At 39.3% G+C, this 27,649-nt stretch overlaps 2 protein-coding genes across 3 annotated transcripts in view; one reads left to right on the top strand and one right to left on the bottom strand.

Moving 5' to 3' along the window:
- Positions 1-494: 494 nt before the first annotated feature.
- Positions 495-26,368, bottom strand: srek1ip1 (SREK1-interacting protein 1). 2 transcript variants are annotated; one of them, XM_072570847.1, is made up of 6 exons: positions 26,265-26,368; positions 25,579-25,675; positions 19,948-19,995; positions 10,201-10,344; positions 3,245-3,320; positions 495-1,794 (listed from the first exon to the last, which is right to left on the bottom strand). In XM_072570847.1, exons 2-6 carry the CDS (start codon positions 25,589-25,591, stop codon positions 1,608-1,610), a joined length of 468 nt encoding a protein of 155 aa, XP_072426948.1. In that variant the 5' UTR covers positions 25,592-25,675; positions 26,265-26,368; the 3' UTR covers positions 495-1,607. The 2 variants fall into 2 exon arrangements, with proteins under 2 accessions (XP_072426948.1, XP_072426939.1); XM_072570838.1 differs by lacking the exon at positions 26,265-26,368 and adding an exon at positions 26,144-26,259.
- The window catches only part of cwc27 (CWC27 spliceosome associated cyclophilin), a 267,994-nt gene continuing 266,234 nt past the window's right edge, over positions 25,890-27,649 (top strand). Inside the window, exon 1 of the mRNA XM_072570824.1 lies at positions 25,890-26,120. Within this exon, the coding sequence (XP_072426925.1) occupies positions 26,079-26,120 (42 nt within the window). The 5' untranslated portion in view covers positions 25,890-26,078. The remainder of the gene's footprint in view (positions 26,121-27,649) is intronic.

Here is a 27,649-nt window from a genome sequence, read left to right as displayed (position 1 = left end):
CGGAGCTGTTTGAAATCCCTCAAAAGATCCTCTTCCCTCGGCCTATTGGTCCCTACACTGTTGTGTTCAAGCTTGCTGTATGCAACTGTTGCATTTCCTACATTACAACAATGGTTTCCCAATCTTCATTGACCCCCACTGTTTCTCTCACCGACTCTATAATTTCTCTCACCATCACTGCCCCAGTACTCAGGTTCATGTGTGGTTATAGGAAAATGCAGTTACATGGAATTAGGTCATAGATCAATCATAATCTCATGTAATGATACGGCAGGTTCAAGGGGTGGACGGCCTATTTATGAACCTGTTTCTTATTGCAAAAGTCTAATGTTTTACAACTCACCAAACATAGAGTTAGAATTACAAGTAGTCCAAATCATTGACAGTACTGTGGTCTAAAACGCTCTTATATTTGAACTTTCTGTTAAAAGAGTTAAGTTTATGCAAGCCAGTAATGTGCAATGTATTAGGCTGCTGCAGAAGTATACAAACAATTTACAAATAAAGTAATATGTACATTTATTGAAATGTTTAAAAAATGAGCATAGATTGTTACAGAGAATAATTAAAAATTATTTCTGGAATGTGAGTATCACTAATGAGGCCAGCATTTGTTACCCATGCTTAATTGTCTTGCAGCTGAGTGGGAAGCTGGGCCATTGCAGAGTGCAGTTAAGACGCAATCACATGGAGTCTCAGACCAGACCAATTAAGATGGTAGATTTCCACACATACATGGTGTTTGTGAACCAGATGGTTTTACAATAATCAAGAGTGTCATGGCAGCATTACAAAATGAGCTTTCAAGTCCAGATTTATTAATTGAATTTAAATTGCACCAGTTGCCACGGTGGAATTTGAATCCATGTCCTTAGAACATTAGTTGGCACTTCTGGATTGCTGGTACAGTGCCAACAATGCCACCATTTTCTCTGATCTGAAAATCACATTACAACCTGTGGATATAGTGACATATGTGGCTGATCTATAGACAATTCTATTAGAAAAGTAGTAACAATTATGAAATGCTACTGAATGTTGCTTTATATATTTAATATAATTCACCAAATAGTAATTATTACATCAGAAAACAACTGTAATCTTGATAATGCATCATCAAAATAGCCATTTTAGCCCAGCTGTCCAATAATTAGATTGGGTTCCCGACAGTATGGAAATAGGTCATTTTGCTCAACAAGTTCACACCGACCCTCCAAAGAGTAACCCACCCAGACCCATTCCCCTACCCTATATTTACCCCTGACTAATGCATCTAACACTATGTGCAATTTAGCATGGCCAATTTGGACTGTGGGGAGGAAACTCCACACAGACAGTAGCCCGAGGCGGGAATCGAAACTGGGTCCCTGCGCTGTGAGGCAGCAGTGCTAACCATTGAGCCATCATGTGTAATGTCATCTGTGCAATAAACACATTTTCAACAAAAATGTCAATGTATTATAACGCACATTGCTCATAATGGTTAAATATTCTGTTTTCTCTGACTTGAATAAATATTCATGAATATGGTGAACCATGTCCTGCACACAAAAAAGATTGCAAAAAAACAGTCTTCGGAACAACCAAAGGATTTTAACACTATATAATTAGTCACTATCTGAAGAGCAACTCGAACTGTCTGATGAGGATGGAGAGTGCTTTTCCTTTTTCTTAACTTTTTGGTGGTGTTTGTGACTTTTGTGCTTGCTTTTCTTCTTATTTTTCTTTTTCTTTTTAAGAACCTTTTGCTTCTTGCTCTTTTTCCCAGTTGAGTCTTCACTAGATGAATATGATCTGTAAAGACCAACATAATTAATTTCCAGCCATTGTAATCTTTCATAGGTAAGATGGAATGTCTCCTGACTCAGTGGTAGTACAGGATTGGATTCCAACATGGGTACTTGCTTTCCATAGGAGATAAATCACACTTTTTCTTCATTCACAAAAGAGCTCTTCAGCTTTGATTTCAACCTATATAAGAAATGGTACTCCAAAAGATAATAACCACAGGAAAAGCAATTGCAGAAAACATCAGTTATTTTTCACTAGTAAATAGTTCATAAATCTCAAAACTAAAACTTGAGTTAGGACTTCACCTAGGACAGAATAAAATGGACAAACCTGATCTGAAAAGTTAGAATCCCAAAAAGTAAGCCTGCATTGTAATTGATGGACAAAACAAAATGGGGAAGCAATAGCTGAATGGTATTATTGTTAGAAATGAATCCTGAAACTCAGCTAATCTTCTAGAGACCTGGTTTCAAATCTTGCCATGGGAAATAGTGAAATTTGAATTCAGTTAAAAAAATCTGGAATTAAGAATCTACTGATGACCATGAAAGGAAATATGTCATCCTCATCTGGTCTGGGCTACATGGGACTCCAGACCCACAGCAATGTAGCTGACTCTCAAATGCCCTCTGAAATGGCCTAGCAAGCCTCTCAATTATATCAATTACTACAAAGTCTCAACAAAACTGGAAAGACTACCTGGCACTGACCTTGGCACTTGTAAAGACAATGGCAGAAACAACTGATTGACCCTACAAGTCCTAGTTATTAACACCTGGGGACTGTGCCAAAATTGGAAAAGCTGTCTCAAAGACAAAACAAACAGCCTGAAACAGTCATACTCATGGAAGAGACAACGTTCCAGACACCACCATCACCGTCCCAATGACAGCACAGACATTATACTTCCCCATATTATATTCCATCTGCTACCCTATTACCCTCTCAATTATTTATCTTTATTTCTTTGTGATTTCCTTAGGTCCTGCTCACAGCATACTTTCCCACCTAGCTTTGTACCATCAGCAAACCTGGACACATTTTTCTTGGATTCATATTTTCAGCCATTAACATAGATTATAAATAGCTGAGACCCAGCACTGACCCTTCTGCACTCTACCAGTTACAGCCTTGCTTTTCCTAACTTTTGTTTCCTGTAGTTATTCAATCCACTATCCATACCCCCAATCTAATGAGCCCTAATCCACACTTTAATTTTTGTTTGAAACTTTATCAATGTTATTTGGAAATCCAAATGTGTTACATCTGTGTCGGCAAGTAAACTTTATATAAACAACTAATTTTGACACATAAAATGTAATTGACATTTTGTGAATGCTATCGAGCATGACAAGTTTGTCACTCACAACTTGGGACTCCAATTCAAAGCTACTGCAGTCACTGTGTACAGCTACACTGTACAAATTTATTTTCCATTCAGCAGCACAATTACCTTTTTCTGTGTTCGTCTGTCTTATCCTTCCTTTTCTTCTTGTGGTGTTCATTCTTTACATCAGCTTCTTTTGTTTCTATAAAATAATCAAGTAAAACAAAAGTATTAAATAAGACGGTCAAAAGATTTACAATATCTGGACAATTAACTATTTTGTATCTAAATCATATCTTTACATGGTTTAAAAAGGTCATATACTGGTGTAACACACATCAGTCATAATTTAGTGACTGACTGAAATAGAGCTCCATTTAATTACCAATCAAATTGCTGTTGGACTTACCACATTGGCTTAGACTCAGCTTTCACTTCCTAGATCACTTCATCTCTAACGTGATAAAATCTATTGGGTATAAAGGAATTATGTGAAATGGGTTTGGTCAGTCAAATCCTATTCCCAGTTGACATGTCCAGAATTATCCTTAATTTAGCACTCATTGATAATCCCACTCAGATATTACAAAAAGTGGCCAATATAGATAACAGAAAGACATTGTGCTGAAGTAGTTGGGAATGCTTTTTGACTTTGGCATTGAGACTTGATATCAGGGCAAAATAAAAGGAGTATAAGATTAAGGAAGACCTACTACAAATGCATATTGATTTGGTGAATGCATGCAAGGCTGAGACAGATCACTTTCAGTCTCTCAGAGAATCAAATGATACAGGGCAGGCAGGCAAGTGGATATGATGCAGAAGTACCCTAAGAGGTACAACTGTACGATCTATTCCTCTTCCTGTTTCTTATGCTCTTCTACAATGCATCACACTGAACTTTATTTGACGTAAACACAAAGTACATAATTCTACCTTGTTACTTTTAACTATTACTTCGAAACTAGCCTGGGCTTAGTTAAACCACTGGGTAGAAGTAGAGCGATATGCAACAAAAATTTAAAAAATTGATACATTTAATCTTGTTGATAAATCTTATTTGTGTTATCACTCACTACAGTTTAGCAAAATATTACTTAAGACACAAGTTCCTCTGTTTAAACTTATAAATTACCTACGTAAGCTTATAACCCTGTAAGTTATGTAATTTGGTCTTTAGGTGGTATATTAGCTTTCGTCTATATACATTGTTATACAACTATCAGTACTGATGTGGAAGTGCTGGTGTTGGACTGAAGTGGACAAAGTTAAAAATCACAACACCAGGTTATAGTCCAACAGGTTTATTTGAAAGTATAACTTGTGTGATCAATAGTGATGGCATAGTGGTAATTGAAAGAAAAGTAGCCTACTGATGACCAAGTAACCACCGTGAATTGTGGAAAATCCCACTTGGTACACTAATATCCTTTAGTAAAAGAAGTATGTTATCCTTATCTGGTTTGGCCTATGTGTGATTCCAAATCCAAAGTAACCTGGTTGACTCTTAACTGTTCCTAAAATGGTCAATCAGTTCAAGGGCAATTAAAAATAGACAAAAATACTGGCCTTGCCAGCCATGCCACATTCCTGGTAAGAATAGGGAAAAAATCAAAGTATTTTGTAAATGGATGATGGGAAACTCCATTTCCTTCACAACTTGGATTCGGATGCCTACTCCTTTTATCAACAAAAACCCACTGTTCATGCTATTTTACAGTCACAGTCATTCAACATGGGAACAGACTCTTTGTCCAACCAGTTAACATAGAACATAGAACATAGAACATAGAAAAATACAGCGCAGTACAGGCCCTTCGGCCCTCATGCCGAACACTATTCCAAACTAAACTAGTCCCACCTGCCTGCTCCTGGCCCATATCCCTGTCCTACTCACATATCTATCCAAATGTCTTTTCAACATTGTAATTGTACCCACTTCCATCACCTTCTCAGGAAGTGCATGCCACATGTGAAGAGGTGTAAAGAATTTGCCTCTTATGTACTTTTTAAATCTCTCTCTTCTCACCTTAAAAATGTGCCCCCTTCTCTTGAAATCCCCCATCCTAGGGAAAGGCAACTACCATTAACTCTATCTGCACCTCTCATAATTTTATAAACTTTTATCAGATCGCCTCTCAACCTCTGACACTTCAGTGAAAAATGTCCCAGCCTTTTCAGCCTTTCATTCTAACTCAAACCTTTCATACTCCGCAATATCTTGGTAAATATCTTCTGAACCCTCTCCAGCTTGATAATATCCTTCATATAACTGGGCAACCAGAACTGGACACAGTATTCCAGAAAAGGCCTCACCAATGTTCTGTACAATCTCAATATAACTTCCCCACTCCTATGCTCAAATGACTGAGCAATGAAGGTTTTCACCACTCTATCCATATGTGACACAAACTTCAAAGAATTATGTACCTGCACCCCAGGTCCCTCTGTTCTACAACATTACCCAAGGCCCTACTGTTAATTGTGCAAGTCCTACCCTTATTTGTTGTGCCAAAATGCAATATCTTGCATTTATCCAGATTTACCCCATTTTCTATTAACTACCCAATTGGTTTATTACCTTCCCCATTACATGTACAGATTCTAATCAAGAGCTCCATTTCAATGAAATTCTGAACTACCGAGGGATAGCATTCTGGAAAATGTATTAATGTGGTAAAGCAATAGCTTTTTGCATTGAATAAGTTCAAAATTAGAAAATTAAAGTAGGTAAAAGATAAATCAGGATGGTCAATATGGTTTAGAGGGGGCCTTGCTGGTTGTGGTGTCCCCATGTGTTTGCTGTCCTGCTGTTCCTTCAGTGTTGTTTGGTCAAAATCTTGGAATTCCCTCCCTCAGGGCATTGTGGGTCAACTTATAGCATGTGGACTGCAGTGGTTCATGAAGGCAATTTACCATCACCTTCTCAAGGGCAACAAGGAATGAGCAATAAATACTGGTCAGCCAGAGATGCCCTAATCTCATGAGTGAAATTTAAAAATGTTAGTACAGCCAGAAATAATGCAGACTTGGTCAAGATGTACTCCCATATACATACATAATTTGTCAAGAGAATCTAACCACTGTGCCATTACATTTACGATTTGGATGAGGGAAGTAAATGTAATATTTCCAAGTTCATTCATGACACAAAACTGGGTGGATGTGTGCATGGTGAGGAGGATGTAGAGACTTCAGGGCAATTTGTGGTCTCCTTCCTAACGAAAGGATGATGTGAAACTTGAAAGGGTTTAGAAAAGATTTACAAGGATGTTGCCAGGGTTGGTGGGTTTGAGCTATAGGGAGAGGCTCAACAGGGTGGGGCTGTTTTCCCTGGAGCGTCAAAGGCTCAGGGGTGACCTTATAGAGGTTTATAAAATCACGAGAAGCATGGATAGGATAAATAGACAGGTCTTTGCCCTGGGTTGGGGGGGAGTCCAGAACTCGAGGGCATAAGTTGAGGGTAAGAGGGGTAAGATATAAAAAGGGACCTTAGGAGCAACCTTTTCACACAGAGGGTGGTGCGTGTATGGAATGAGCTGCCAGAGGAAGAAGGTTGGTACAACTGCAGCATTTAAAAGGCATCTGGATGGGTATATGAATAGGAAGGGTTTACAGGAATATGGGCCAAGTGCTGGCAAATGGGACTAGATTAGGTTAGGATATCTGGTCAGCATGAACGAGTTGGACTGAAGGGTCTGTTTCCGTGCTGTACATCTCTAGGACTCTAATTCAGACAAGTTGAATGAGTATGCAAACATAAGGTAAATGCAGTATAAGGTGGATAAATGTGATATTATCCACTTCTGTAGGAAAACAAAAGGTATAGTATTATTTAAATGGTGATAGGTTCCTTTATAAATGTGATATGTATTTATACTAGTCACTGAGTGCAAGCTTGCAGGTACAGCAAGCAGTTAGGAAGGCACACGGTATATTGACCTTCATTTCAGCATGGTTTAAGTACGGGAACAAGAAACTCTTGCTGCAGCTATATAGGGTCTAGGGGAGATCACACTTGGGAGGATTGTGCGCAATTTTGGTCTCCTTAACTATATTCACTCTTAATTTTTCCTGTCACTTCTTGGACTTTTGTGGTTATGTATGTGGTATTGGCTTCTATAACTGACCTTCAACTTTGAATACCTGTATAAAATCTCTTGAATAATCTTCTTTGGTCTATATAGAATTATCTCAGTTTCTCCACAGAACTGAAGTCAGTCATTCCTGGTACTATTCCAGTAAATTTCTTACGTACCTTTCCAAGACTTTGATATCCTTTGACAGTGTGGTGCTAAAAGTTAGACACAGTACTACAGCTAGTCAGCGATTTATAAGGATTTGGCATAACTTCCTTTCTTTTGTACAACTGTGCCTGTACATCCAAGTTCAGATTATGAATATAAATCAAGGTGAGGCCAACTCTTGGTGATCATGAGGGGAGCTTTTTACTTTCTTACAGTCTGAAAAATAATCATTCATTTCTAATCACTACTTAAAGGCCTTCGGTTAATTTTGAATCCATACTGCCACTGTCCCATGAGCTAGTGAATCTATTACATACAATCTTTTCAAATACCATTTGATAAAATAATCTATGTATTATATTCCTCCATTATTTCAAATAATCTGATCAAGCTTGTGAGACACATTGAATTTTCTCTCCAAAGAATTACAGTGGAAGGTGACTGGAAGAGCAATAATTGGTGAGGTTGGCATTGGAGAGACATTTGCCCACTTCCCATCACCTCAGAAGTTAAGTGAATAAGTACAGTTAAGGCCCTTAGGTGTTCAATTAATGATCACTTAAGGGCTTCTTCACACTACTGCCCCAAATAATTGTGTTCCTAGCAGGTTAAGAAAGTGGCAGCTTGTCGAATTGGTAACATGGAGTGGTCAGCTAGCAGTATTAGGAAAGAAGAATTGGTGAGGTGGTTGGGCTCTTAGCATGGGGAGAAAGAAATCTCTGCTGAAAGCCACCCTCTCAATTCTGTCGCACTTTCAGCTCTGAAGAGGATGTTACTCATAGAGCTACCAGCCTGATTGATCCTGCTTGTAATGATACACCCACCACTGACACAATTTAGTCTAATAATAAAAAATCCCAAACACAGAAACAGCTCTGAGCCTATTGCTAACATACTAACCTCTAAGTCCCATTCTAAGGTTTGAGGACTAAAATCACATCTGCCATTCTAGTGTAGTATGGAGTAAGTAACACACTGTCAGAGAAGCCATCTTTTGAAAAAGACTTTAACCCTGCCTTCTTAGGTGGCTATAAAATATCTGAGAGACGTACTTTGAAGAACAGGAATTATTGCTGATGTGCTGGGTAATATTCATCTTTCATTCAATATCACCAAACAGATTAACTGATCATTATCACATATTGCCGCTTAAAAAAAAAATCGCCACAACTGCCACAACACTTCAAAAAGTGCTACATTGGCTGTAAAGTGCTTTGAGACATCCAGTAGTTGAAGATGATTGATGACGGAAAAAAACAAAGATCGGTTGATGTTGTCTACTTGGACTTCAATAAAGCCTTTGACAAGGTTCCTCATGGCAGACTGGTACAAAAAGTGCAGTCACATAGTATCTGGGGTGAGCTGACTTAGTCAAAAGGAAACAGAGGGTAGCAGTGGAAGGACACTTTTCTGTATGGAGGGCTGTGACTAGTGGTGACAAGGATCAGTGCTGGGACCTCTGCTGTTCATGATATACATAAATGATTCAGAGGAAAACATAACTAATTAGTAAGTTTGCGGACAATACAAAGATTGGTTGAGTTGCAGACAGTGAGGAGGACTGTCAGAGGATACAGCAGGATATAGATCAGCTGGAGACATGGGCAGGAAAAATGGCAAACGGAGTTTACTATGAGAGGTGATGCATTTTGGAAGGTCAAGTGGAAATTATACAGTGAATGGCAGAAGGATGTGTGTGTGTAGGTCCACAGATCATTGAAGGTGGCAGTGCAGGTAGATAAGGTAGTAAAAAAGGCTTATGGCATGCTTGCCTTCTTTGGAAGAGGCATTGAGTATAAGGATGGACAAATTATTCCACAATAGAATTTATAGAACTTTAGTTAGGCCACACTTGGAATATTGTGTAAAGTTCTGGTCACCACACCAGAAGGATGTGGATGCTTTGGAGAGGGTACAGAAAAGGTTTACCAGGATGTTTCCTGGTATGGGGTGGTTTTAACTATTAAGAAAAGTTGGATAGGCTGGATTTGTTTTGACAGGAATGCAGGAGGTTGAGGGGCAACCTAACAGAAGTTTATAAGATTGCGAATAGCATGGATAGAGTGGAAAGTATAAGGCCTTTCCCCCCCAGAGTGCAGGGGTCAATTACTAAGGGACACAGGTTCAAGATGCGAGGGGGGAATTTAAAAGGCACCTTTTTCACACAAAAGATAGTGAGCGCCTGGAGCGCCAGAGGTGGTGATGGAAGCAGACACAATAGCAGCATTCAGGAAATACCCAGACTAATACGTGAATAGAAAGGAAATAGAGGGATACAAATCCTGTAAGTGAAGACAGTTTTAATGTGGAAGGGCAAAATGTCATGGCACAGGCTTGGCAGGCCATAGGACCTGTTCTTGTGCTGTATCGTTCTTACTATGAAAAGTTGATAAAAATTGATGTCTTTTTAAAAAGGTAGGATGCGAGCTTTGCAAACAAGGCATACATTTGTTGCTCATCCCTAACTGGTGCCCAGAAGGAGGTGGTGAACTGCCATAATTTCAAACCTTTGGTCTTCTGGTGTCACTCTTATATCTGTGGAGGACTGAAAGGTTGTGGCTAGAGCTATCATAGTTCTACTTCCACGTGCCTCATTGCTTGAGGATACCTGACATCCGGGCGGCTTTTCTGACATAGACAGGACTTTAGCTTCTCACAAACATGACTGATTCCTAAGTGCCCAATTAAATGATTGAGCAAGCCATTTAGTTACATTAAACCAATATCAGTCCACCATAGAGCAATGATAAGTGCCAGACTTACTGAGATGAATTAAAAACACAGGGAAACTGCAAATCATAATGCTTACTTTCATTATGCAGTGTGGTATCATACCTTTTTTATTAATAATATCCTGCAGCTGCCGAAGCTCTTCTTCATCCTCCGTGTCCTCACTGCTGGTACTACTGACATCTAAAACAATATCTTTTTTCGGATCCACGCGGACAAAATTTCGACATTCAAAGGTCAGATGGCCAGCTGAAATCATAACAAAAGTTTATCACTTAACAAAGCTGAGGTTTAGAATGCACTTTGTTCACAATTCATAAGTATTCGTTCTCACACGCAGCAAGATGTGAATAATATCCAGGTGAAAGTTGAAATAACATTTGCACCCATTACTGCCAAGGTAATTTCACCAAGGGAAAGCCTAATCTTAGATATTACTACCAACCCACCCCCCCAAACAATATCCTGGGGGTTGGCATTAACTGAAACTCAACAGAACTAACTACATAAATGCAATGGCTAGTACATTAGGTCAGAAGCTGCTATAGTGCACACGTGGCTCACTTCCCGACACTCCAAATTACTCAATCATTGAATGGGCACATGTCAGAACAGCAGCAGATTTTTTTCACTTGTCTTCATGAATACAGCTGCTGTATTCAAGAGCTCAATATTGCCCAAGATAAAACAATCTGCTTGATAATTTGTTGATCCACTAGCCTAAACATTCATCCTATACATCACCATCATACCATAAATGCAATGTATAATATTTACAGAGTGCTCTGCAGCAACTCAGTTCTCCCATTGGTTGTGCAGGTAGTTGTAAACTATCGAATGGATTAGTCCAAGAATATGGAATTTTGGAAGAATCTGAGTTTGTTGCAGTGTAAGGGAACACATTTTCTTTTTTGGATGACAAACCGGAATGAAGTCGTGCACTTTCTATAAAGCCAAAGTACCAGCAGTGTTTTGCAAACTAAGAGAAAACACATTGGGATTGTATGGTATATTTGCAGTTGTACAAGACTGTTCCATAACGTGACAGAGCAAAGTGTGCGTGTTTAGGAAACACTGCTTGACAACAGCCATGATGTTGATGTAGTTACATTTTGCTACAGTCCTGCAAGGGCAGTGCAGTCAGAAAACTCTTATGGTCGGCAAACTTCCTTCTCTCTATGGAAGTGAAGAGACAAAAAAAAACTCCAAAAGAAAATATCCTGATATAATTCTCACAAAGCTAGTCCTTTTCTTTCTAAAGGCTGTTCCTTGGCTCAAGTTCCTTGTCCTTCATTTAGTTTAGAGGGGTAATAAACCAGGCCGGGCTCCGATCAGACTGGCTTGGTACAGAGATGAAAAGGATTTTGAGAGACCTTTTGTTTGTGTGTAAATAGATCAGACTTCAAGCCAAAGTGGTCATGTTTTAGAAGTGACCTGTGGAATGAAAGGGGAGTGGTCAGCTCTCTAGCTGAACAATTTAGTCCAGTCCAGAATTGGTTGGGAGTGCAACAGTGAGCTGTGTGGAAACTCTCTCTTCTGCCCTTTAACTTCAACCTGTAAGCATCTGACCCCTTTTTTTTTGTACTGTGTTTTAAAGGGGGTTTGCTTATTGGGATTGTTGTATGTATTCAGAACAGCATACTTAAGTCTAGTTTGGATAACTGAGTTCTGTAGAGATTCTTTATTCTGTTCTTCATATTTCATTGTGTAATTTTCAGAATAAATATTTTGTTGTTTTAAACCTGGTGGTCAACCTTGCTAACTTAATCCAGGTAATTTTCACTGTATACGTAGCGAAACAAATCACAAAGTTATGGCTTGGGCTGCCAGCTTGAGAATGCTTTGCATGGTCTGGCCTAGTCCATAACATAATAAAAGATTTGGGTCCACCTAATTAACTATCAAATTGAAGAACAACTGTCAACCTACAGACATTAGCCTGTAATCATTGCTAAAGTCAAAAGAGAAAAACTCTCCACCTCGATCAGTTGTAACAGTATACACACATGCAACATTAAAGCAACTTTTTGCAGCATTTTCATACAAGAGAGTACCTTTCTGGTCTAATTCAGACAGCAATTAAGATTCAGATGTCGATCATAGTCATACAGCACAGAACCAGCCCCTTTTGTCCAAAATGTCCATGTTGACCAAGTATTCTAAACTATCCCATTTGTCCCATATTTCTCTAAAGCTTTCCTGTTCAAGTACCTGCTCAAATGTCTTTTAAATTTTGTAACTGTACCTACCGCTTCCTCTGGCAGCTCATTCCATACATGCACTACTATCAGTGTTAAAAACTTGCCCCTAATCCCTTTTAAATCTTGCCCCTTTCATCTTAAACCTATGCCCTCTAATTTTGGACTTCCCTAGCCTAGATAAAAGATTTTGGCTATTACCTTCATGATTTTATAATCCTCTATAAAGTCACCACTCAGCTGCTGATGCTTTAGGGAAAGAAGTCCCAGTCATAGAGACATATAGCATGGAAACAAACTCTTCAGTCCAACTCGTCAATGCCAATCAGATATCCGAAATTAATTTAGTCCCATTTGCCAGCATTTGGCCCATATTCCTCTAAACTTTTCCTATTCACATACCCATCCAGATGCTTTTTAAATGCTGTAATTGTACCAGCCTCCACCACTTTCTCTGGTAGCTCATTCCATACATGCATCACTCTTTGCGTGAAAATGTTCCTCTTAGGTCCCTTTTACATCTTTCCCATCACACCTTAAACCTATACCCTCCAGTTTTGGATTCCCCTCACCCTGGGGAAAGACCTTGTCTATTTACCCTATTCAGGCCCTCATTATTTTAGTTCAAACCCTCCAACCCTGGCTATATCCTTGTAAATCTTTTCTTAACCCTTTCAGGTTTCACAACACCCTTCCTATAGCAAGTAGACCAGAATTGAATGTAGTATTCCAAAAGTGGCCAAACCAATGCCCTGTACAGCCGCAACATGACCTCCCAACTCCAACAGTCATTGCACTGACCAATAAAGGAAAGCATATGAAACGCCTTCTTCACTATCCTGTCTACCTGCAACTCAACTTTCAAGTGACTATGAACCTGCACTACAAGGTCTCTTTGTTCAGCAACACTCCCCAGGAGGGAATCTGTTTAGCTCAGTTGGCTGGATTGTGGTTTGCAGAGCAGTATGATGCCAACAGTTGGGTTCAATTCCCATCAACGATTTGAGGTTACCATGAAGGACTCTCCTTCTCAACCTCTTCCCTCGCTTGACGTCTGGTGGCCCTTGGGTTAAATCACCACCAGTCGCTTCTCTCAAAAGGAGAGCAGTCCCTATAGTCTGGTAAGACTACGGCGACAACAGCAGCAACAACTCCTTCCCAGAACCTTACCATTAAGTGTATAAGCCCTACCCCAATTTGACTTTCCAAAATGCAGCATTTTACATTTATCTAAAATTAAACTCCTTCTGCTACTTCTTGGCTCATTGGCCCACCTGATCAAGATCCCATTGTATTCTGAGGTGGCCTTCTTCACTGTCCACTCCACCCCCAATTTTGGTGTCATCTGCAAACTTACCACCCATACCTCTTATGTTCACATCTAAATCATTTATATAAATGACGAAAAGCAGTGGACCCAGCATCAGTGCTTGTAGCACTTCATTGTTCACAGGCCTCCAGTCTGAATCGCAACCCTCCATCACGTCCTTTGTGTCATCCAAATGGCTAGCTCTCCCAGTAATCCACATGGTCTAACCTTGCTAACCAGCCTACCATGAGAAACCTTGCCAAATGCCTGACTGGAGTTCATACAGATCATGTCTACCACTCTATCCTCGTCAATCCAGCCTCTCCTTATAACTCAAACCCTCCAGTGCTGGCATCATTGTAATTGTTTTTCTTTACCATTTCTAGTTTAATAACATCCTTCAGGATGATCAGAAATGTACGTTGTATTCTGGAAGTCACCTTGCCAACGTCTTGTACAATCACAACATGACATCCCAGCTCCTATACTCAATGCTCTGACCTATAAAGGGAAGCCTTCTTCACCACCCTTACTACTTGCAACAGTACCTTCAAAGAACAATGAACCTACACCCCTAGGTCCCTCTGTTCAACAATATTCCCCGGGGCCCTACCATTAACTGTATAATTTCAACCCTTGTTTGCCTTTCCAAAATGAAACACCTTGTACTCATCTGAATTAAACTTTGGCTGACCTGATCGAGACCTCAGACTGCACAAGGATAGTAGATTTACTTCCATGGATCACATCAGTTAACCAGATAGCACAGTTGATTAGATTAGATTACTTACAGTGTGGAAACAGGCCCTTCGGCCCAACAAGTCCACACCGACCCGCCGAAGCGCAACCCACCCATACCCCTACATCTACCCCTTACCTAACACTACGGGCAATTTAGCATGGCCAATTCACCTGACCTGCACATCTTTGGACTGTGGGAGGAAACCGGAGCACCCGGAGGAAACCCACGCAGACACGGGGAGAACGTGCAAACTCCACACAGTCAGTCGCCTGAGGCGGGAATTGAACCCAGGTCTCTGGTGCTGTGAGGCAGCAGTGCTAACCACTGTGCCACCGTGCCGCCCACAGTGTTGAGTTTTTAATGACAATGTAACTATTCCATGGTTACCTTTGTTGTTAATAACTTTTTTTCTTTAAAAAAAGTCCAGACCTGAAATCAACGCATCATATTTTATTTAATCAAATAGTTCTACAAGGTTAGTTTGAACCACAATCATTAGTGCTTTATAAACTCAAATTCATCACGTGTGACATCTTTACCAAGGGTACATCACCGTAATGATTCTGTTCCAGATCAAATATGGTGCTTTTAGTGTCAGAATTATTCCTTCACAATAAATCATTCTTTCCCATTCATAGAATTGCATTTTGTGAATTTCTTTGAATGATATTAATGCTCAGTTGCTGGATATTTTGAAATTCATGTGTTTAATTCCTGTTGCATATGTGAGGTAAATGAATATCTGTATTGTTGTTGCTGTCTGACATTGAATCACTGGAAATTTTGGCAGAATTCTTTTGGTTGTTGTAGAGCGATCTTGGCTTCCTGTGACAACAGCTGAAAATGTGTTGCTGGAAAAGCGCAGGAGGTCAGGCAGCATCCAAGGAGCAGGAGAATTGACGTTTCGGACATGAGCCCTTCTTCAGAACTCATGCCCGAAACATCAATTCTCCTGCTCCTTGGATGCTGCCTGACCTGCTGCGCTTTTCCAGCAACACATTTTCAGCTCTGATCTCCAGCATTTGTAGTCCTCATTTTTTCCTGTGACAACACTAACATTTTCAGTTCATACAATGGCTGCACCAACTAGTCATTGCTCTGAAATCTTTGTTGGACTCAAGTTTAATTTGGGTCATTTAAGTTGATGTGTACATTGCATTTCTTGTGACAATACAAACATTTAAATGATTTTTTAACAACTATTCTGACACACACTTCTCAACATCAGGCTAATGACTGATTCCTGTTCTTCTGACACATTTGATCTTAGGAAACTTCAATTCTTCTGCTAGTTTTTTCACTAATGCAGAATTCTCTTGCTGTTGTTCAGTTATCGAAAGTCAGCAGATTTTACAACTTTCAGTTTGAAACTAACAGAGATAGAATACATAAAATTCCCAGGGCGTGGAAACAGGCCGTTCGGCCAACTTTGTACTTCATTCCTTTTGCAGGAGGACTCATTTTTGTTTGTCAATGAAAATACATGGTCTGCTCTATGTGTACTTGTGTTAAATAAATTCCCACATATCTTCTTGTAAACACTGACTCTACACATCATCTTGGAAACATGGCCTGTATCACTTACTTCAGCCCATGCACCCACTTATAAGTCAATCATAACATACATTTCTGAGCTAAAAAATGGGTTAGGATTGACTTATGTGACAAGTGTATGCCACAATGTGCATTTTAGTGCCAAAGAAAACGGGGTTGAGTTACACTGTACTATGATCCAATGACCTACAGCATTTCACTGTATGTAACATTCTGAATTTCTAGGCTGGGATGTGAACTCATTTTTTTAAGCTGGTTAGTACAGGCTATATTACTAGTTCAATAACAAACATCTACAGTACCCCTAAATACAATTTAATATGGGTAAGTGAGAAAAAAATGTGATTTAGGAAAAATAAAAGAGGCAACATATCTAAATAGTATCATTTTAAATGGGATGCAGGAACAGAGGGGTTTGGGTGTGGAGATTCACAATATTTTCAAAAAGGGGAGATAAAGTTGCAAAGGCAATTAAGAAAGCATGTTAGACACTTAGCTTTGTGAATGTGGGTGATTGAACTTAAAAAAAACATAATAACCTTTACAAAACTCTGGTTCCATCAGCTGGTATACAATGCTCAACTTGGGCATCACAATACAGGAAGGATAACAATGTACTGGAGACAGTACAGAAGAGGTTTACTAGAATAATATCAGGGATGAGGAAGTTTTAAAATGTAGTTGGAAAAATATTTGAAAAGAACTAATGAGAAAAAGGTGGGGACTACTCTTTCAAATATCTTGAAAAACCCAATAGTCCAAATTGTGATGCAAGATTTTGCAAAACCAAAGCATCATTTACTCTCACAAATGGAGGTAAAACTAAATTCCTCTCTTTTTCAACACCCTTTCACTTTTTTTTCCCCTTTCCCATCCTCTTTCATTATTCTGTTTTCTACTGCCTTGCTCATCCTTCTTCCTCCACCTCCTTATGAGCAAATTAATAATACCCTGCACATAGTAATCTAAACATATCAGAACCTCTGGAAGATATTTAACAAATCAGAGTGTTGAAGGTACTGAGGAAGAATTAAGTTTTAAAGAGACCTTTGAAAGGCAGAGAGGTGCAGCCAGACAAAGAGTTTTATGGAAGAATTTAATATACACTTAAAATGTTAGTGAGATTGCATTTTGAAAATTTTAGCAGGAAAATAATACCAGAAGAACACTGAACTTAAATGATTTCTCACTGAAAGAAATTGATGCTTAAGAGTATAGTTGAGAAAATGCCCTCTTTATTTACAATAATTTACATAGCACATTTAAGGTAATGATGTGTCTCAAGGTGCTTCATAGCAACATTACAAGATAAAATACAACATTGAGCCAGGCAAGATATTAGATCAGATGACCAAATGCTTAGTCGAAGAGGCAGATTCTAAGAAATGTCTTAAAGGAAGAAAACAAGTTAGAGAGTTGCAGAGGCGTAGGGAAGGAATTCCCAAGTTTAGTGCTTAAACAATTGAATGCACAGTGATTAATAGTGAAGCAAGTATAATAAGGAATGCACAAGAGGACAAAATTAGAGGAGTCCAGGTATTTAAGGATTGTGAGGTTGAAAGAGGTTAGAAATAGGGAGGGGCCAGGCCAAGGAACATGAACTTTAAATTTAAGGCACTGCTTGACCCAGAGCCAATGTAGGTAAGTGAGCACGGGCAGTTGGGGAAAACAACTTGGTGAGAGTTAAGAAACAACGGTTGAGTTTTGGATGGAAGTACATTTCCGGAAGCTAGAATGAGACAGACGAGCCATGAGTGCATTCAAGTAATCAAGTCTGGGAGGTAATAAAAGGTATAAATGAGGGTTTCAGCAGCAGAATTGAGGCAAGTGCAAAGTCAAGTGCAGAAAGAGACAATCTTAATGAAAACTCTATACGAGATCAAAAGCTCATTTCAGAATCATGTGTGACACCAAACTCAAAAGTGGTTTCATCTCAGACTGTTGCCAGGGATGGGTGAAGAAGTCGATAGGTAGGAATGGAGTGTGGAGTTGATACGGAAGAGAATGGCTTCAATTTTCCCAGTATTTGTAAAGCTGGGTGTTATCAATGAAGTTACTGACTTGGTTGACAACTTACTACATTCTTCTCACAGATTTTTCAGTTTATTGATCAGAAAATGTGTTTTATAGTTAATTCCTGCAATCTTTTTGTTGTGATCACCGATTCCCTTGATAAATGCCACATCAAGTACTCATAATGCAACTACATTGCTTGTAGAAAGTATTTCTTCATGTAACATTATCTAAATACAAAATAGTCAGTATTCAGTTTAAAATATGTTTGCGCATATAGATGAATTAAGAAAAAAGCTAAACTGACAAAATTACAAATCTATTTAAAATTGCAGAGAAGACTGCTAATTGTTTTTCATAAATAGGAAACTTGTGATTGTGACTGCAATGAACAGTAGAAATTGTTATTCCAGAGGAAAAATAATAATTTTTAACTGAGCATAGGGAAATATCAGTGTCAGCAAAACACTGGATTAGAATAAAAGGTAATGGTTAGGTTACCACAGTCGAACTGGACTGTAGGGCTATTCTCTCATTAGACAGAAATGACAGGCTTTGGTATAACCTGTTGGCCACCAGCCCTCAGTGGAAGGGTGAGGTTGAGGAGCAGTGTCCTTCATGGTAACATCAGCCAGTGTGGGAATTGAACCCATGCTGTTGGCGTCAATATAATTACTGTTAACCAGAAGAAATTGGGATTTATGGGAGCACTGCTCCCTCTCCATGTGCTAAAAACCTGGTCATCAGGTGTGAGGTATTCTTGGTGAAGCTGCACATTGTGCAGGTCGGGCCCAATTGCTGAATCTGTGCCTTTGCAGTCGACTGGACTATTTTCCACTTCATTTTGAAATCAAAGATGGATCGTGTTCACAGGGACATCATCTACATAAACAGGAGAAAGATATACTCAATGCTGCCTTCATCTTGTTGGCCACCTTTGTGTGTAACTGCATCAAGCTGTGCGTAGACCCTTGGAATGTAAATACCAAGTAGATTCTACCTGTCCCTGGTTTTGTACAGGATGGCCTTGTTGCAAAGGATAGCTCAAAGTAGTTGGACCATTCTGTTTCAGCTTTCCTTCCTGGAACAATCTGCAAGGAAAATTCCCTTTGACTACAAGTCCATCAGGAAGTAGCCGGCATATAACATTCTCGAGACCCTACAGGAAAAGGAGAGGGTGGGTCCTGTTGCATTGTTCTCTGAACACTCCGTTAAAATCATTTGGTAAAATGCCTTATGACCACAAATGTCCAACAATACCAAGACTTAAGCTGGTTGGTGGTGAGAAGGGCACTACCCTTCAAATCCTGTGCACATCTGGTCTAAGTGTGCCACCACATGGTGCCCTTCAAGAAGCTGCACTGGTGAAGAGACTTGTCACTCTTCTTCTGGAACGTGCCTTTGCAAAAAGGTTTGTCTGGACAGAGATGCAGTGGTCTTTGTCAAGGTTTGTCCTGTCCAACACCATCACGCAGAACTCTGTGCTCTATGGGCTGTTCTTTGGAACATACATTGAGACAAACATCAACTGCACCTGCAGGGTGATCAATTCGGTGAACGATGCTCTTTGGTTTGCCTGAGACCTGTTGGTCTTCCAGTACAAAGAGTTGACATCAACTGAGTGTTGCAGACTACACATTCCAAGGTCCAGGACTATGTGCTGAGGTATGCACTAAAACTAGGGGAAGCTGCCAAGGTGCAATGAGGAAAGACCTCCATCTAAGGATTTTTTTGAAGTATAACTAGGCTCTGTGCAGTTATCAGACCCTCTCGTTATCTCAAAGTACATAAATAGTGTCCTGCATGAGTTAGAAATGCCTCTGGTTTTTCAAACTGCAGAGACTGGCAAATTCCAATTTTTGTTTTTCTTGATGCGCAAGTATAGAACTGTTCTAGTACCTATGAATATAGATAAAGGTTTTTTTATGAATAAAGTACATTTTTGCCATAAAAGCTATTGTTTGTCTGAAGAATTTATTTAAAATACTCTCTTTCTGAATAGCAATAGCTAAGAATTTCTAAAGTCTGTTACTTACGATAACCACATTTCTTGCATCCTGCTCGAATATTGTCTTTATTTGGTCCTGAAATAAAATACATTAAAATTAAAATTGATGTATGTCAATCTTTCTGGAACATAAACTGTTACTTTGTACATTAAGAATTATTTTGCATATGGTCATTCAACATTACACTGCAGGAAAAATTGGCTTACGTTCTGCAACGACATTCAAAAACAATGCATAAAGTATAACATTGGAATGCACTTGAAAAAACTCGTTTGAGGGTGTAAACATACAGAACCGCAAATGAACAATTAGCAGGAAAAACAGAATAAAAATGGAACTTTCCAGACATATGGCAGTTAATCAGACTTACGCCTGTCACACCCAATAAAGATACCGGTACAGTTAGTAAGTTTGCAGATGACACCAAAATTGGAGGTGTAGTGGACACCGAAGAGGGTTACCTCAGATTACAAGAGGATCTTGACCAGATGGGCCAATGGGCTGAGAAGTAGCAGATGAAGTTTAATTCAGATAAATGTGAGGTGCTGCATTTTGGGAAAGCAAATCTTACTAGGACGTATACAATTAATGGTAAGGTCCTAGGGAGTGTTGCTGAACAAAGTGACCTTGGAGTGCAGGTTCATAGCTCCTTGAAAGTGGAGTCGCAGGTAGATAGGATAGTGAATGCGGTGTTTGGTATGCTTTCCTTTATTGGTCAGAATATTGAGTATAGGAGTTGGGAGGTCATGTTGCGGCTGTACAGGGCATTGGTTAGGCCACTGTTGGAATATAGCATGCAATTCTGGTCTCCTTCCTATTGCAAAGATGTTGTGAAACTTGAAAGGGTTCAGAAAAGATTTACAAGGATGTTGCCAGGGTTGGAGGATTTGAGCTATAGGGAGAGGCTGAAGAGGCTGGGGCTTTTTCCCTGGAGTGTCAGAGCCTGAGGGGTGACTTTATAGAGGTTTACAAAATTATGAGGAGCATGGATAGGATAGGATAAATAGACAAAGTCTTTTCCCTGGGATCGGCAAGTCCAGAACTAGAGGGCATAGGTTTAGGGTGAGAGGGGAAAGATATAAAAGAGACCCAAGGGGCAACTTTTTCACACAAAGGGTGGTACGTGTATGGAATGAGCTGTCGAGGATGTGGTGGAGGCTGGTACAATTGCAACATTTAAGAGGCAGTTGGATGGGTATATGAATAGGAAGGGTTTGGAGGGATACAGGCTGGGTGCTGGCAGGTGGGACTAGATTGGGTTGGGATATCTGCTCGTCATGAACTGGTTGGACCGAAGGGTCTGTTTCCATGCTGTACATCGCTATGACTAACATTTGAGATAAGGACTTCATACAATTTGGAGTTTTTGAAAAACAAGGACAAGGACAAAGTGAGGACTGCAGATGCTGGAAATCTGAGTCGAAATGTGTGGCGTTGGAAAAGCACAACAGGTCATGCAGCATTTGAGGAGCAGGAGAATCGACATTTCGGACATAAGCCTCCTGCTCCTAAAATGCTGCCTGACCTAATGTGCTTTTCCAGCACCACACTTTTTGACTTCAAAACAAGGACAACTCACAACAGCAAAGGCTGCCAAGTTGGATGATCTCTAATAAATTCTCCAAGTGCAAGAAACTAACTCAGGTCTTTGGAAAGTTCTTATAACATTAATGTCTGTGGGTGGAATGTTCTCCATTATACTGACATCCAAAATGTTAAACCTCTCGCAAATTCATACCCCATGCTAATTGGATATTTACTTAAACTAAGAATTAATAATCCCTCAGATTCAGTGTCTGCAAAAAAGAGATGTAGAGTGACCATCAGGTGTGTATAGCCACCATTCACCCCACCCATTATGTGGCAGTGTCTTCTAACTTAACATTGTGTGTTGACAATTGGATTTGTGATTACGTGGCCACATGATCAAAATAGATTTCAGATAGTAAACTGTATTACTTCAAGGAGCAGTGTAAGGGCAATTAGAAGTTTCAATAGACCATTTCCCCAGCAAGAACAGAACCCTTTTTGAAAAACCAATCAACTGAGTCAGTGAGAGATAGTCTAATTGTCTTCACCTGTGAAGTGTTGTCTTCAAGGAAACTCAAGCCATAATTTTGTTTGGAAACCTGAAAGGTCCGATGTGCCATTCACCCAATGAATCATGAAAGAGAATCCATCCAAGCCTGCAGCATGTGTATCTTAAGGAACTAAATTTAAAATGTGATTTTCTTCTTCTATTTCTGTTATTAAAGTCATACAGTCATACAGCACAGAAAGAGACCTTTCAATCCAACCAGTCTGCGCCAAACATAATCCCAAATGAAACTAGTCCCACCTGCCTGCTCCTGGCTCATATCCTTCCAAACCTTTCCTATTCAGGTATCTATCCAAATGTCTTTTAAACATTGTAATTGTACCCACATCCACCACTTTCTCAGGAAATTCAGATCACACATGAACTACTGTCTGTGTAAAACAATTGCCTCCTGTCTTTTTTAAATCTCTCTCCTCTCACCTTAAAGATGTGCCCCCAACCTTGAAATCCCCCATCCTCGGGAAAAGACAACTACCATTAACTCGGTCTATACCTCTTATTATTTTATAAACTTCTATTAGATCACCTCTCAACTCTCCAGTAAAAAAAGTCCCAGCCTATCTAGTCTTTCTTTACAACTCAAATCTTCCATACCCAGCAAAATCCTGGTAAATCTGTTCTGAACCCTCTCCATCCTGATGTTTCTAGAAACCAAACAGAAGCAAACATGACATGGATTTTTTTTTCCATTTCAGGATGTTGTGTGAATAAATGTGATCTTTAATGTCAAAAAAAAGAAAAAATAAACAGGAGTGTCAGAGGAAAAAAAAGAAAAGAAAAAAAACCCAGCAGTGTTAGACATTCTGTTAAAAAAAAGTGATCTTTCCTTCTGATTTCACAACTAAGTGGAAAGCCTGATTCAAATCTATTACCAAGTCTCAACACTAAATTTTTAAAACATTATCTCTATGCACATGTCTTGTTATGGACAGCTTATGACAATGGAGAAAATTAAGCTGCCATCTCTTCTTGTTCCTACCATGTCTTATAGAAGAAAATTTACAGTACAGAAAGTGGTCATTCGATCCAGCATGTCTGCACCTGTTTGGAATAGTTAACTGTACTGTTGAAATTTCAAGTATCATTCGAGACAATATAATTAGAGTTGGAGATGCAGGTGAAGGAGAATAATGTGTCACAACATCTTTAAAAGAATATTATTATCATCACCTGTCTTGTCCCATCACTAATTCAACATTTTACATGCAGCCTCGAATGTCGATATGCATAGGAACAATGGAATTGGTTAACATCAGAAAGAAAAAAATCCATGACTTCTGACGAGACTGAGTCAGCTAGAGAAATAGTTACATCTTATTGGAAAAATGATTTTGAGAAAGGCACATAGGTTACATGTTAAGGTTCAACAGAATAGTCAGAGAATTAAGACAAATATTAAAAATATTAAAGAACATTCTTGATGGATGACATCTAGAATTAGGAAGGTGACATACACATGCAATTTAGGTTTGTATTATTTCAAATATTGTAATTCTGTTAGGACGTCATGATCTTAACTCTGTAATAGTGTAGCATAATACATATTTATTTCTTTGTGCATGTTTAATACTCTTATGATTTATTTACTGATCATTATTCTTACTTCATTTATTGGTTTGCTTATATCTGCAATGCATTATAAAATAGTACATTTCAAATTGGGGATGGTGTAGCGATTCAATTTGGTAATGAACCAACGTGGTGGGAAATAGCCAATTACAAGTGCTTGTTCATTAAAAATATAAACAAAGAGGAGGGATTATGAAAGTAAAGACTTCAGAACTTTAATAATTGATCATGGACTGAATGAATCAACAAAAGATAAACTATTAGCAGTAACTGTCTGGAATAAACTGTTAAAAGGAACAAAGACAAGGTGTTACACAGACTCAAGGAACTAGCCATATCTTGGCAAGATTACATGAACAAAACTGCTTTGACACCAGCTTGATAAATTGGATGCTTTATTGTCACAAAGGACAAGGATTGCTCTACAGAAGAATTTAAGGAGTTAAATCACAGGAAAGCTGTGTCTTCAAATGGTCAATGCCAAATGTAACAAGAAACAAAAAAAAAATACTTTTGATAAGGAAGCCAGCTACAGTCTCACTGTAACCAGGATGAAAGACTCTAAAGAAATCATTGACATATCACCTCAGAGACGAAAGGATGAAAATTGGTATGAGAGTTGAATACCTGAACTCAATAGCAGAACTTCAAAGAACGATACTGCAGAAGAACTGAATCCTGGAAACTTCAAGAGACAGATCACTTTTGGTCGAAATCCTAGCCAGATTTCACCACTGGTCAGCTGATAGCTACACTGGGTCACAGGCTTAACCTTACTTATCTGAGGGGTCTAATATTTGCAAAAATGTTTGAATTATTATTTCAGTACTTGATTGCCCATGAGACTTCTTAATAAGTAATCAAATTAAAAGTAATGTGATGATTTGCCCACAACAGATTCTTGATCAGTAAAGGGAATGGAGGGTTATAAGGAAGACACAGGTCATTAGGAGTGTTGGATTAAACACAATCCTATTGAGTGGGAAAGAAGGCTCAATGAGCCAAACATCCGGTTCCTATTTATTATAGTCCAACCACTGTGGGACATAGGTTTGAAGTCCACCAGGGCAGATGATGAAATTTGAATTCAGTCAATGAATCTGGAATTAAAAGCTATGCTGACCATGGAACCAATGCCAATTTTAATTAAAGCCATCTCACTTACTAACTTCCTTAAGTAAGAAGGGAATATGCAGTTGTTATCTGGTCTAGTCTAAATGTAAGTCCACTTCCACACCAATGCTAACACTCAATGCTTTCTGAAAAGGCTCAGCAAGCTCCTCAGCATCTAACAATTATAAAGTCTGATGAAAGGAATAAAACCAGACAGGCCCAGCTGGCATCAACAAAGGCACTAGAAACAACTGACAACCAATATCTTTGAATTTGTCCAGTCAACCAATTAAAAGTGAAATTGTCTGTAAGGTATGCTGACATGAGAGCTATAATGCCCCTGACGCCACAAACACGATCTCTAGGTATGTGCTGTCACGTCAAAACGACAGACCCATAAGAGGTGGCGGCACAGTGGTATACAGTCAGGAAGGAGTTGCTTTGGGGGTTCTCAACACTTGCCATGAAGCTTCGCTGCATCCCATTAAGCATGGTCAAGGAAATCTTCTCCATGGGGGGGGGGAGGGGGTAGAGTGCTGAGAGAAGTTTGATGACTCGTCGTATATCTCTTGACTGAATGTATATCTCTCAATGATATAAAAATAAAGAACTGCGGATGCTAGAAATCTAAAACATAAAAAGAACGTGCTATAAATACAGCAGATCTGGCAGCATCTGAAGAAAAAAAACCTTTTTCACTTTCTGTTTTGCCAGTAGTGATATGCAGCTCCTTCCAAACACGATTCTGACGAAGTCAGACCTATCACCAACTGATCTTTGGAACACTTCGAAACTTTAAATATTCCAACCCTTATGTTGCTGAAATGGGATTTAAAAACAATAACTCTACGCACAAGTTCCAAATCATTATAATTCACCTGAAAAGGCCATTGCTAAATTCCATTCGCTTCTACTTCGAGGAAGTTCCCAAGCACACTTGCTGAGCTGGTGCACCGCTTAATATCTTCCTACCAGCTGCAATAACAAGATAAAACAAACATTGCCAATAACAAGAAACATCCAATTTTAACTTCCTTTTAAAAATCGTACAAGGTTTATCTCTACCCTCCCCTACAGTTAATTTCTGTAGGGCGTCGATGGCATTGGCCGTTTGCTTTCAGAGGCAAATTTTGTGCGAGCCCGACGGACAAGAGGCGAACATTTTGAAAGCTGTAAGGTTTCACAGCGAATGGGGGGCGGGGGAGGATTTTAGAGGAGCTACGCATGTGAATTGTCTTCACAGATAACGTATTTGAGTGTTGTTTTGTTTGGTTTCGGTGTGGCGAGCTTCTCGGGATCGGTCAGCAGCGGGAGTTGAACAGCGCGAGCGCGTGCCGCCTTTTGAACTGGGCTCACGTTCCCCAAAGCGGCGGGCGCCATGAGCAATATTTACATCCAGGAGCCCCCGAGCAGTGGCAAGGTAAAGACATCTTCACAACAAACCTATACCACATTGGTGTCTTCATGCGAAGGGTGATTCCTATAAATTAATTCATTAGCCAGGCCCTTTGACCGATGGGGCGAGTTTCTTCCAAATGCCACGTTCAAACCCTCATGTACTCACATTATTTTAAGCTTTCTTAAGAAACAAACAGCCCCACCCCTTCCGAAGGTGACAGAATAAGTTTTTTTCTGACTTTTTTTTTCATTTGTCATTGTTTTACAACGTTCACATCTGTTATCCCTGTACGTGTTACTTTGCTGCTTGAGTGAGTGGATGGATGAGTAGGAAAGACTTACATTCATATAGCGCCTTTTCCCGCGTCCTAATTAATTAATAAATAATGAAGTACCTTTCGAGTACAGTAGCGTCACTGTTGGAGAGCAGGACATGTGTCCTACATTTTTTTCCCCAAGTGATGACCAGGTCACATGTTTTAGCGATTAAAAACAGAAATTGCCGGAGAAATTCAGAAGGCATGTTACTATCTGTAGAGAGAGAAACAGGATTAACGTTTCATGATCAGCTATCCATCTTCAGAACAGATAATATCTGGGAAAAAGGTGAGATGAGTTGCTTCTAGTGATGTTGTTTGAGGGATACATAATAGCCAAGATAATAGCAAAAATGCCTCTTTTATGTTTAAAAAATGCTGTGTAATCTTTCATATTCTGTTAGAGGTAGTATCAGTTTAAAGTCTCATCCAAAAGTTGATACCTCTGACAGTGCAGTATTAATTGAAGTACCAGTGTAATTTTTTTGCAGTGAGATGGTTAGAAGGGTGGGTGATTGAGTATTTGGTAATCAGAGAGACTTAGTTGTGAGAATGCAGTGTAGCAACTGAGATAACTTGTATTCTAATTGATTTTCACGATGTCAAACAAAATCAGACATATCTATTTGTGAGGCACCTTAACTTTAAGGGGACATGATGGCCTAGTGGTATTGCCACTGGATTGTTAATCCACAGACCCAATAACAGATGGAGTTTAAATTCAATAAAAATCTGGGATTAAGAGTCTAATGATGACTATGATACCATTAGCAAATGTTGGGGAAAAAAACTGGTTCACTAAAGTCCTTTAGGCAAGGAAATCTGCCATCCTTACCTGACGTGACAGACCCACAGCAATGTGGTTGACTCTGAGTAGATGTAGAGATGGGTAATAAATAGCGGCCTCACCAGTGATATCCATGTCCCACAAATGAAAAAAATTCAAGTATAGTGGCTTTAACAGCTACTGCGTCCTTTGAAGCTGATTGGTCCTTCTCTAATGTGCAAAGATTTCCCATAGAACTGGAAAACTGGTCACAGGGAGAGAATCTTGGTTTATTTTCATGTCAGAAGTTTAACCTTACTTTAAAACTCTCTGTTAAACATTTTTAAAATTCGTTTAAGGGATGTGGACATCACTGCGTGGCCAACATTTATTGCCTGTTCCTAGTTGCCCTTGGGAAGGTGATGCTCAGCTGCCTTCTTAAACTGCTGCAGTCCACCTGCTATGAGT

The sequence above is a fragment of the Chiloscyllium punctatum genome, chromosome 1 (assembly GCF_047496795.1).
Source record: "Chiloscyllium punctatum isolate Juve2018m chromosome 1, sChiPun1.3, whole genome shotgun sequence".
NCBI classification, from domain to species: domain Eukaryota; kingdom Metazoa; phylum Chordata; class Chondrichthyes; order Orectolobiformes; family Hemiscylliidae; genus Chiloscyllium; species Chiloscyllium punctatum.
This window is presented reverse-complemented; position numbering and strand designations above follow the sequence as displayed.

Excerpts from the sequence above, each read along its gene's own strand:
- srek1ip1 (XM_072570847.1), bottom strand. Across the intron at positions 10,345-19,947 it reads ATGCAAGAAATGTGGTTATC|CTGGCCATCTGACCTTTGAA; the intron begins GTAAGTAACAGA and ends TTATGATTTCAG. Across the intron at positions 1,795-3,244 it reads ACAGACGAACACAGAAAAAG|ATCATATTCATCTAGTGAAG; the intron begins GTAATTGTGCTG and ends TGGTCTTTACAG.